At 41.9% G+C, this 12,699-nt stretch overlaps 1 protein-coding gene across 2 annotated transcripts in view; it reads left to right on the top strand.

Moving 5' to 3' along the window:
* Positions 1-12,699, top strand: part of CDK8 (cyclin dependent kinase 8) — a 171,986-nt gene that overhangs the window by 65,693 nt on the left and 93,594 nt on the right. For both annotated transcript variants that reach the window (XM_065410045.1, XM_065410036.1), the window contains exon 2: positions 2,269-2,344. In XM_065410045.1, the coding sequence (XP_065266117.1) occupies positions 2,269-2,344 (76 nt within the window). The remainder of the gene's footprint in view (positions 1-2,268; positions 2,345-12,699) is intronic.

Genomic DNA, 12,699 nt, shown 5'->3' with positions numbered 1-12,699 from the left:
GGGCGGTGCGGCGGGGCGCTCCGGCCCGAGAGCGGGGCCGCGACTGGGCTCGCCGCCCTCCCCGCGGTGCTCCGGCCGCTGGGGAGAGTGGAGCCGCCGGGGGCTCACCGCCCTCCCCCTGGCGCTCCGGACGGTCGGGGAGAGCGGAGAGCTCCGGCCGGGCTCGCTGCCCTCCCCCTGGCGCTCTGGCCGCCGGGGAGAGCGGAGAGCCCCAGCCGGGCTCGCCGCCCTCCCCTGCCGTGCTGTGTGTGTGTGTGTGTGTGTGTGGCTTTTTTGCCTAAGGCGGCAAAAAAGCCAAAGCCGGCCCTGACTGCCATAACCTCCAGACCATCCTTTTTCTTCCTGCAGTCCTCTGCCTCATTCATTACATACTTTCCAACTTTTGTAATACAGTAGAACCTCAGAGTTACGAACACCAGAGTTACGACAAGCTGACCACAGTCCTCATTTGGAACTGGAAGTACGTAATCAGACAGCAGCAGAGACCAAAAAAAAAGCGATTACAGTACAGTACTGTGATAAATGTAAACTACTAAAAAAATAAAGGGAAAGCAGTTTTTTTCTTCTGCATAGTAAAGTTTCAAACCTGTATTAAGTCAATGTTCAGCTCTAAACTTTTGAAAGAACAATCATAATGTTTTATTCAGAGTTACGAACAACCTCCATTCCTGAGGTGTTTGTAACTCTGAGGTTCTGCTGTATAGAAGTAACTGTATCACTCACTCTGCAGTCTTGACTAATTGCTTGAGTATCGTTCCTCCTATGCACATGCACTGAATAAGGTACGGGTCCTGTGGAAACAGTATAAGCTAATTTAATTAAAGACTGTCATAATATTTATGAGCAAGGGGGCAAATTAAGGCTTCACAACTGCTGCAAATAACTGAGGGATGTTGAGAGTCATGAATTCTGGATTCTATTCCAGGTTTGAGAGGGGAGCGTTCTGTAGTGGTGTCTTTCTTCCTTCAGCATGTCCTACTTTTGCCTTTATCCCCTAGCTGTCCCTCTTTAGCCTGTTCTCCTCTACTGCTTTCCCTCCTCCTCTGTCCTGCCTTAGCTTGCTGCTATCTACCCCAGCCTGCTTTTGTCATGTCTTTTTTGAACAAGTCAGGTTACTCTCACCTTCTCTGTATTACTTGGGAGCATTGATAGCACAGGAGAGACAGTCTGTTTGTTGTTGGTTCCAGTTCCCAGGGCCATAGTGGCCCTGGCTGTTGGAAGGAGTGGTTGAACAAAAAGTCCTACTCAGCTCTGGATTGGAGCATGCTTACTAGCTGGGTGCAGGTGGAGCATACTTGGGGTAGACAGAATCTTCAGAGAATAATTCTCTAGCCTGTTACAAACCCTTATGAAGCATGTGCAAACAGATTGGAAACATCGTTTTACTTAGTGTCCTGAGTTCCACCTCATAGTGCTCCTGGGACAGGAAAGACCCTGGTGGTGTGTGTGCGGCTAAAGACCTGGCTTCCCAGAGGTCCAGGACAGGTAGCCCTTTCCTGCCATTGCTCCTTGTAGCTGTAGCTGCTAACAGGCTTCAACACCAAATGTAAAAATAAAATAAATAGCCCCCCCCCCCCCCCGCCCCGATATTCCCACAATTTCTAGTTTCAGGTATTTCACATTTATTGATGGTGAACTAGCAGAATCTTCAGTTTGCAGGGCTGAACAAAACGCTGAAGTTACCGCTGGGTTTTAAACTGCTTCACGGATTTGATTGGTAGGAACAGGTTTTTCAGTATGAAATTTTAGTTTTTGAGGTTTGGAGGAAAGGGAAGATAAGTTTCCTTACATGCAAGTTTTAATGAATTTAATGTACCTCTTGGGATATACAAGTATGCATGATTGTTCAAAATCTGTACTGTGAGTGTTCCAGAGAAATACATTTTATTTCTATGTAAGCTGATGTACTTGTAATTTTATCATCTAACAAATTGTTTATACCCCAGATTTCTTCACTGAAAGACTAACTTCTCATATGTGATAAATGTAAAATTATGTATTCTTGAAGTCATTGTATTGAATAGGACCGAAAAATGTTTTCTAATATACTGACTACTTGTATTTGAGGTTATCAATCCAGGTGCTGGTAGTTAATACAGCTTAGTTCTTATTTCTAAGGTAGCAAGCAGGGCATTAAAAACTACCAAAGGATCAAAAGAACATGATTTACAGAACTTAAATTGATTGGAAGCTGTTATCTGAGTAGTGCATAAGTTTGCTCTGAATGCACATAGCGGTGTTTTAAAAACTTCTTTTCTTCTTTCACAGGAAAGATGATAAAGATTATGCTTTAAAACAAATAGAAGGTACTGGAATTTCTATGTCTGCATGCAGAGAAATAGCAGTAAGTAACAGTCATTTTTTTATTATCAGTAAGATTTTAATAAAGTATTTTTTAAGTGAATGCATCATAATTTAATGTTTTAGTTTCAATAAATCTACCTTTCTAAATACAGAAGAAAATCTTAAATTTGAGGTTTAAAGTAAACCTAATTCCCTTATATAAGAGTTTAACTTTTCGCTGAAGAATGGTGCAGTTCCTAAATTACATTTTATTATTGCATATTTAAGCATAAATCATAATTATCTGTACCTCTGAATGCATATTGATTAGTACTGGAAATAAATGTATGATTTTCTCTTTATTAAAATAGTGACTGTCTAAACTCTGTTATATTTGTCAGCACTGTTCATTACAGTAAGTTTGGGTATAATGGTTTAATTTTAGTTTACAATTAATTTCCTTTCCCATTCAAAGACTTGTACCCTTAAAAGTAATATAGCCATATCTGATTGCAAGGGGAGAGCTCAAAACAAATTTCCAATATCTTCCAATATCAGATCACTGACAAATCTAAATAATTAATAATCAATGTTCTATATGAATAATATTTACAGGCTGTATACATTCTGTCTTACACACAATATTGCAGACATCAAATGCAATATTGTGTGTAAGACAGAATGTATACAGCCTGTAAATATTATTCATATAGAACATTGATTATTAATTTTTTAGATTTGCCAGTGCAACAGATCCACTTGGTGATATTAAGACCCTTAATTATTTAAATGTCAAGAATTTGGTGATTCACTAATCTTAAATAAACATTTTTTTTCCTTTGGTTAAATGAGTTGTCACTTCTTCGTAAAATACAAACTCATGAATCTTCAAATATATTTTTGTTCAGGATCATATTTGTGTGGATCCTTTGAATTCTTATTTTGTTCCCAAATGATTTCTTAATGGTGCAGAAACATTCTGTTTGTGGATGCAGATAATTAACAGTTCTGGTAGAAACATCTTCCTGAAATTAATGCTTAAATTTTTTTATGAAATGTTGATACGAGAGGGGTGAGGTGTGATGCTTTAGATTTTGATAATTTTATTACTTTATTACCAATGAAATAGATAATATAAGATTAGAATTGTATTTTAAAGACCTAAGCCAAGCCTTTGAGACATGACCTAGGGATTTTTGGGTGCCTAGCCTAAGACATCTTAAAGGGTACAGACTCAAAAGCACTTCCCGAAAATCGGTCCACTCTACTGCACCTCAAGTTAGGCACCAACACTGAAGGTCTCCCTCCCTCCTCCCAAAAAAATCTCCAGTCACTTTTTGGAAAACTTGACCTTTTCTTAAAAGTGGAAAATCCTAGGTGTGTTTTGGTTGTTTGGTTGTTTTATTAACTTGTTGTGGATATGATAGTGTGACATAGAACTGTGTAAGACTGTGAAGGTCCATGAAAGAGTTTTGGTGAGAGAAATAACATTCTGTACATACTTAGAACGCTGCTATTATTTAAGATTTCTTGACACTTCCCGTTATAAGACACTGTCCTCAGTTGCTTATAACTTTGCCAAACTCTAGCCATTTGGTCTGAAATTTCCCATACTGGGTATCTGCCTCAGGCTGAAGTTGTATTGGAAAGTTTCAGCTAAAACAGTTCAGATGTTTCAAAGAAAGATTAGGCGAAAATAACGTTTTTTTGCCAATGTTAAACAATGCTCATAACAGTTGCACCAAGAAGCTATAGTGCGTCCCTGATTTGGAGCAGGGTCTTCACATTTGGTAGAGGGAGTCACTCTTGTGATAGGAATGTGCCTTTTGCTGTGCCCATGAAAAGCCATCTAAATTTGGCCAAGTTATGAGCCTCTGAAAATGTCAGTTTGCACAATAGACTTGTTTGGCTACCAAATTCTCCTAAGATTCTAGTTTTGAACGTGCTCCGTCCCAGGGCTGCAGGGACTGAACAGGACTTTGCCTGGAATTGCTCTTGGACACCAGGGGCCACTATAGTGCCAGCTGTTTGAAACTGAGAGTGGGGAGATGCTCACAGTGCTGTTGCTGACTGGATCCAGGAACTAAGGAGAAAGCACAGCAGTGGGATGCAGAGGGGTCAGGGAAAGGGGTGGGAGGGTGAATGGATTGTAGGAGCCAAAGGGTCAGGAGGAGCAGAAGGGGTAGGCAACAGGAGCTAGGTGGGTGGGAGACAGGCAGTGAGTAGAAGGGAAGAAAGGTCTTTGCCCCTTCCTTACAGAACTTGGAATTGGACCTCAAAGTCATCAGTTGCTGTATTCCTTTGATGTCAGCAAATAGCTGTGAAACCTACTGGCAAAGTGTCTCATCCTTCTTCCAGGGATTGGGTCACATAGAGATTAACAGCCAGCTGGGGCTTCCAGTAACTCCGTTTAAATCAAATGAATTAGAAGATTACTGTTAGCAGTGCCTACGATATGCTAGGCACTGTCTAAACACACAGGAAGAACAGTCCCTGCCACTTTCTCAGCCCCTCCGCCCCATCCCTTCGCCCTCCCAAATGCTATCTTGGGGTATCCTGTTTGGTTTCGTGCACTGATGTTTAATTATCCAGCTGTGGATCTAAAGGTTCTAACTCTTCTTATGATCCAAGCTGAGGAAGTATGGTTCCACAGTATGGAACTTCTGTTTTTCAATTAAAAAAAAAAAAAGGAAATTTCCTTAAAATTACCTTTTTAAAAAAAAATGTCCAGAGAATCCAATTCTCCAGGGTAGCAATCAGCTTCCTTAAGTGTGAGACCGTTCCTTCCTGCAATCCACTGCCTCATTCACTACATTCCGTCCAGCATTTGCAGCAAGTGAGACAGGGGTCCTGTAGACAAGTCTCCTTCAATACACAACCCTTATTCATCCCCAGAGCGTCAACCATTGCGTGCATTGATTGGGTCTGGGTTCCTGAGAGGGAAAAATAGTATGTGACCATATAATTAAAGACTGTGCTGATACATGCACACAAGGCCAGTGAATTCGGGCCTTAATTCTGGCATTTCTTAACTTTTGAGTTCTTGACCTTGCAACTGAATGCTCTTTTATTGTAGTATTTTTTGAAATAATATTATAGATTGTCCTGAAAACTGGATTATTTTTATTGTTTTAAAAGTCATAGTAATAAAAAAATGCCTGATATTTCACAATGGAGTGGTGAGACAGTTATAGAATGAAAGAAGGCCTGTAAGATGTACTGGGCCAGAGTGGGATCTGTGGTTCCTCTCCGTCTTGTCTATTTATATTGTTTGTATCTGTTTTGTGTGTGTGTGTGTGTGTGTGTGTGTGTGTATAGACAAAGAAAAAGAAAAAGATGCCAGCAGCTTTATATTTAACAGCAATGTTATATTGTAAATAAACTTCCATCTGTACATCTAATTAATACAACTGTTTGATATAATCATGTAATGAATTTCAAGGCAAAATTAATAAATGCCAGTCTTGTTAATTTAAAAAGAGATCTTCTAGAGTATAATGTTTCATTATATGCATTTGAGTGCTGGAGTAGTCAGAGGAAGTAGGAAGGCTTGACTTGCATGTGTAATGAATTTCCATTTCAAAACATAGTTTCCTCAGCAATTGAAACTCCTGTATTTCATCCATCTGGGTAGCTCTTCACCTGGAAAGAATACATTTTGAAGTAAATCTTCATTATTTGTGTGCCAAGCATCTCTGTTTTGACAACTCTGCAATAACACCTGTGTTTGTGTATGACAGATTAAATTCCAGTTTCAAGCTTCCAAAGAGTTGTATCTCAATAACATATTTTCAGTACTCTCAGGACTCCCTTCATCTAGCACCTATTGTATCCAGATATCTGAGCTAAAGACTGGATTGATAGGGACTGCCTGAAGAAAAAAAATTGCTATTGTGCCCTGGATACGGGAAAGAGCTATGAAGTGAGGTGGGGTCTGGAGCTGGAATGTAGGCTGTCACTTGCTGTGTGCGCACTCAAGTCATTTGTTTTTCAGGCTTGCATGTGAGCATTCTTATATTTTATTATAATTCTTCTTCAACTTGAGTACCTTGACTGAACAAGTCTATGTTTTGATCAAACCAACTTCCCCATTTATTTTGGTAGAATAGTTTCAGTACTTATGTAAAATTGAATTCTGTTATATCATGTTAATTGAAATACTTACCCTAGTAAGAGATACTATTTAAACATTCTCCTCTTTGCCTTTCACTCCTCCCCCTGACCACCCCTACACTTCTCCAACATGATAAACGTTTGTGAAGCCTGCCTCTTACATAATTTTGGCTGAATGTTATACTGTATTGATCCTTAGTTGAACATTGTTCTGTGTAATTATCCAGTGATGTACACTGCCTTGCTTTTTCTTATTTTTTTTCCTGTTGAATTTACTTAATGATAGAGCTAGAGAAGAAGCATGAAGAAACCGTGGTTCGCTTACAGTAAGCTTTCATGCACTGAAATATCAGTTTCTAATAGTTTGCATTTATATAGAACTTTACCTCTGAGGCTTCAAAGTATATAACAGACATGAAAAAACTGAACCTTTCCTCAGCCCTATGAGACAGGTAAGTTTCAGATGGGAAAACTGAGGTACAGAGAAGTGAAGTGTCATGTCTAAGTTACACAGGAAATCAACCCAAAACTCCTGATTCCCAGTCCAGTAACTTAAATACAAGAAAATCCTTCCTCCCTTTTTAGATGGGGTACTGCAGGAAACTATATCAGGTAACTGTTCTGAGTATTTGAGGAATAAAGGAACTTTAGGGAGGAAATAGGGGGCTAGTACCTGCCCTTCAGTTAATCCTTCTTTAAAAGTGAATTGGATTGAGTGTGTTTCAGTTTAGGGAAGGTTTTGTGTATGAGTCCTATCAACTGGTTTAAAAAAAACCCAAACAAACCTATATTACATTGACTTTATTAGCTTGGAGCCAGCTGGTGCAATGAGTTAAAGGATCATTGCACCACTATGCTAAACACTGTCCAAAAACATAGGAAGACCATTCCTCCCCGCTACCCTCCCAGTCTGTATTAGGGCAATCTGTTTTAGTGCATTTTTTTCAGCTTGGGTGTTGAACATGCTCTATAAAAATCTGGTGGGCCATAAACATAATCATAATAAATTGGGGCAGCGGTTCTCAAAGTATGGGGCACGCCTCCCAAGGGAGATGTGGGAATGTGTAAAGGGAGGCTGTGGCACTCTGTGCCTGAAAGCAGCACCCTAGAACCCCCATATTCACCACTGTCATATAACTATATTATTTGTACAAAGTATGCCTTCTGAGGTATCATTTTAAAAGTCTTGATCTGTTGAACATTAATATCCTGTTGGATTGTATGTGCTATCATTGTGTTTGAAGTTATGAAGTTTTGCTATATATGTATTACTGAACTATGTTGGAAGTTGGAAACACCCACAACCACCCTTTTAGGTACAACAGTGGAGGAGCCAGATGTGCTAACAGCCCGTTAAAGGGAATACACACTCACAAGGACTGTCCCAGAAACCGTATGCAATGGAGACTTCTCAGAAATAGCACATAGACTATGGAGACTGATTGAGCCAGGAAACAAGCATAGATGTTTCCAGCAAGCTGAAAGAAGCTATAAAAGGGGGAAGTGACATCATCATTTGGCCTCACTCCCCCCCACAACTCAACACCTGGACGCACATCTGGAGGACAAAGATTTTGAACAGGGGAGGTGGTCCCAGGCTGGAAAGGAGAGTCCCAACTTGTGTATTAAGGAACTATACCATCAGGGTGAGAAACTGCTTGATTTAAATTCAGTCTAGTTTATAGAACTAAGATTGCAGATTTATTTTATTTCAAAGTAAACAACTTTGAGCTGTACGCTTATTACTTATAATCACTTAAAATCTATCTTTCTGTAGTCAATAAATCTGTTTTATATTTTACCTTAAACAGGGTGTTTTGGTTGTAGTGCTTGGGAAATCTGCTCAGTGTACAAAAGCTGATGCATGTGCTCTCCACATTGAGGGGAGGGGCAGACTGGATAATAAACTTACACTGGTCAGACTTCTGACCAGAGCAGGACAGTACAGTCCTGGGGTCCTAGGCTGGAGAGTTGGGGGAATTGGTTGGAACCTCTCTATTGTTAGTTCATAAGTGGCTAGGAGAAGCATTCATGTAACTCAGCTGGGTGTGTCCCTGCCTGTGGGTGGCTGTGTAAGTGCAGTACCTGGAGAGGCTTGCAGCTTGTCACAGCATCACTGTGTGAGAGGGAATCCAGGTTGGTATGCCAGAGGGTTCAGCAGTACCCCAGTTCCAGGTTGCAACCCAGGGAACCTGTCACAGAGGCGTGAGCGCAGTGTGTGTGGTGGTGTGTTTTTTTTTTTTTTTTTTTTAAATAAGCGTTGGCTGTCAGCCCTGGGCAGCTGAGGCTCATGCAGAAGGGCCATGCAAACCCGGGGTTAGAGATTAAAGGGGACAGCTGGAGCCCAAGCTGCCCTGTTCTGAGAGCCAGAGCCTGCCCTGCTCTGACAGCGAGAGCCCAGGATGAGAGCTTAAGCCACAGCCTGTTCTGCTCTACCGCAGGAGCCGCAGGCGCTGCAAAGCTCTTCACTAGCAACTGTCAGGTCAGACCTCATTGAGTGGTTCCCCCGCCCAAGAAATTAAAAATGTTAGCAGCAGCACGCAACAAGTGACAAACAGTTTATATGAGAAATGGATTGTTTTTGTGACAAACAGAGAAAAGCGAATAACACAAGCTGAAGCCGAAAATATGATGAAGCTTATTTCAAACTGCGCTTTACATGGAGCGGGTCAGGCGATGCACCAAGGTCTCAATGTGTTGTGTGTGGCGAAGTACTGGCAAACGACAATATGAGGCTCTGCAGGCTACACTGGCATCTCAAAGTAACTACTTTAGTATCTAAACCCATAGTGTTTTTTTTCAGAGGAAGGTCAATGAGTTAACAGGACAAAAGAAAGTTGTTGAAGTATACAGCACTGTTAACATGAAGGCTACTGAGGCTTCTTACCATGTGGCTTTGCGCATTGCCAAAGCTGGTAAGCTGCACAACATATGTGAGAAACTACTACTTCCAGCCGCAAAGGATATGTTTGCGGTGATGAATGGAGAGAAATCAGCATCACAGCTAGATGTGATCCCACTTTCTAATGAGACAGTTTCACGCCACATTGCAGAGATGGTCACTGATATAAAAGAGCAGCTCCTAGAAAGTGTTTGTCAGAGCCCATATTAAATTCAGATAGATGAGTCTACCGATATATCAAATGCTGCACAGCTACTGGTATATATTCGTTTTGCTACAGCAACAGAATTAAGAGGAATTTCTGTTTTGCCATCGACTTCCAACAGGAGGAACTGGTGAAGAGCTTTTTAAACTATTAAATAATTTTGTCCAAGACACAGGCCTTGATTGGGGACATTGTTTTGGAATTTGTAGCGATGGAGCACAGTCTATGACAGGACAGGGTTGTGAGAAGGGTACAAAAAGTGGCCCCTACAGCAACCTGGAATCATGGTATTATCCACAGACAGGCAATGGCTGCTAAGAAGATGCCAGAGGAACTCAGCAATGTTCTTTCAGATGCAGTAAAAATTATAAACGTTATAAAGTTGCACCCGGTTAATTCAAGGGTTTTTGCCATTTTCTGCAAAGTGTTGGGGGGCATACTTCATACAGTTGTTACATGCAAACGTTTGTTGACTGTCCTGGGGCATGGTGCTGACAAGATTATGTGAACTGTGTGAGGAAGTCCATATTTTTCTTGCCGATAGTAACTCATACAGCATTTCAGTGACACTCAGATATCCTTGTCATATCTGGCAGATCTATTTGAGCGAATGAATTCCTTGAATGTGTCACTTGAGGGACGAGATACAAATGTTTTCATTGATAATGGTCGGATAGCTGCATTCACTAACAAACTTGAATTGTGGTCTTCACATGTGCAGCAGGGATCTATTTCCATATTTTCAACAGTAGAGAGTGTTATGCAACAGTGCGGTGATCTGTCAGTTGACAGTATCCAGGATGTAATTGTTGAGCACTTAGGCGAGCTGCAGGAATAGTTTTGTGAATACTTTCCTGAAGTGGGCAAAGACAAATGTAATCAATGGGATCAGGAACCCATTCAGCTTTAAGCCGAACACAACAAATATGCTGTCTTCAAAAGAAGAGGAAAGCCTTATGGACCTGTCAAGCGACAAGGAACTGCAGCACAAATTTTCACAAATGCCAGTTGCAGACTTTCGGTTATCAGTGGGATCTGAGTTTCATGTGTTAACACACCAGGCTCTTACAGCCCTCATTCCTTTTTCATCCACCTACCTGTGTGAATGAGCCTTCTCAGCATTAACCACTATTAAAACAAAGTATCTCTCCCAGCTTGCTGTTGAAGATGACTTTCATCTCTTCCTTTCTACACTGCAATTCCGAATTCCGCTACTTTGGACAGTGAGGAAATAAACACACCCCTCTCACTGACAAGATAGGATAGATGGCTATTGTACTGAATAGATCATTGTTTAGTGTCATGTTTTCTAAAATGTTTGTGGAGTTTTATTTTAGCTGCTTCCATTTGTACATTCATTTTTTGCAACATATAGGATTTTTGTTTGTTATATTGTGTTAGTAAACTATGGGGAGGTGCAATAATTTTTTTCATAGCTCAGGGAGGCTCACTATGACAAAGTTTGAGAACTCCTGCTTTGAGGCATATTCTCTGTACTGTTGCATTCAGTAGAGTAGCTGGGGGGAGTGGGGCAGTGGCCGCTCCCCCACTGAGCATCTTGGCGCCTTTTTAATTATTACTCACCCGGCGGCGCTCCGGGTCTTTGGCAGCACTTCGGCGGGCCCTCACTCCCTCTGGGTGTCTTCGGCAGCACTGAAGGAAATGCCGCCGAAGACCCGCGGCGCGAGTGAGGGTCCCGCTGCCGAAGACCCGGAACGCCGCCGGGTGAGTAAAAGCACCGCCCCATCAGTAAAAGCGCCGCAGCAGGTGGCGCCTTTTTTTTTTTTTTTTTTTTTTAAGATGCTCCCCCTATTCCCTCCACCTGGCTACGCCACTGGTTGCACTCCCTTTGTTTCACTTGAGCAGCACATAAGAAGCAGAAACCACAGACCCAAAGCAAGACTATCTAATCAAGAGATGATTTGTCTGGCTCCTATGCATCCCTCCCCATAGCTTCACATGGGGTGAGGAGGGAATTGGCTTGGAGCATGATGAACACTGGTTGTCTTCATTGGTGTATGGTTCCTTGGGGGCCATAGCCAGCTCCTGTGAGCAAGACTGCTCTTACTGGGTAGGGACTGGAACAAGAAATCAGGGAGCCATAACTGGTTGACTTCTTCTCATTTTCCACTTTGTTGGGCTGCCCTAGCTGGAGGGGGAGATGTCCTTTGCTAGGCACTCTCCTAGGCTGAGACAGAGCCAACTGAGATCCTATCCTGCTCTCCATAGGGCTCTCCATAGCCTGCCAGAGAGAATAAGCAATGGAGTTTCTACTTCGCTTCCTTCCATGTGGTGTAGCAGGCAGCAGTAAGGGAGCTGCTGCAGTGCTATTCAGAGCACTCCAGTCCATGTTAGAGTTGACTGCAAAAGATAGTGGGAAGCAGCTGGGAAGGCGATGCCTCCTACCTTCATAGCAATGGGCTGATTCAAACACTTCTGTTTAAAAATTGCGGTGTTGACTCGTTTTCAGTTTGTGACCAAGTATACATTTTCTTAGCAGTCATGCCTAAGGACCACAAAACATAGGCATGGGCATAGACAACTTTTTTTTATTTGGTGGGGACTAGAGTTGGAGGAAAAAAGAAGGCATCTGAAGCCAGGCATGCTATCTTTTTTGTTGTCTTTCCTCTTCAGAGTTTCTGGATGAAGTAGAAACCCAAGGCGGATACATAAGCAAATCATAAAAGCAATTGTTTTCTAGTGTAATCAACAAATCAGGTGTTGCCTTTCTTCATCTTGCCACAATAGAGTGTTCTACAAAGAACTCAGTGACTTTAAGCCATTACCTGCAACAGGAATTAAATGTCAGTTGCCTGATACCGTTAGCCTGATCAACCATTACTTTAGTCTTTCCCTGTGTGTAACTTTGTGGAATAAGGCTGTTTTTTCTGCTTATCCAGTTTTGATGATTTTCAGTGGCTGTTATTCTGAAGCTAGTGACAGCATACTTGTTTCTACCATTGTACAGCTTTTAGGCACAAACTACTTTTGACTAAGTACTGTGGCAGAGCTCCGACCTTGTACCTGTGGGTCCCGTGCTTCTAGGCAGTATATGTTAGCCTCAGTGGCTCACTGCGGCCCTCCACGTAGCCCTTCTCTCTCTAGGGCCAGGGTTACAGTCTACTGAGCCCTTTTCATCATAAGCCAGCAAGGAGGTTGGTGAGAGAACTCCCAGTGTCTCTGTTGTCCCTAGCGG

This window comes from Emys orbicularis, chromosome 1 (assembly GCF_028017835.1).
Source record: "Emys orbicularis isolate rEmyOrb1 chromosome 1, rEmyOrb1.hap1, whole genome shotgun sequence".
Lineage (NCBI taxonomy): Eukaryota > Metazoa > Chordata > Testudines > Emydidae > Emys > Emys orbicularis.
Note: the sequence above shows the minus strand (reverse complement) of the source record. Positions and strands in the feature narration are given on the sequence as shown.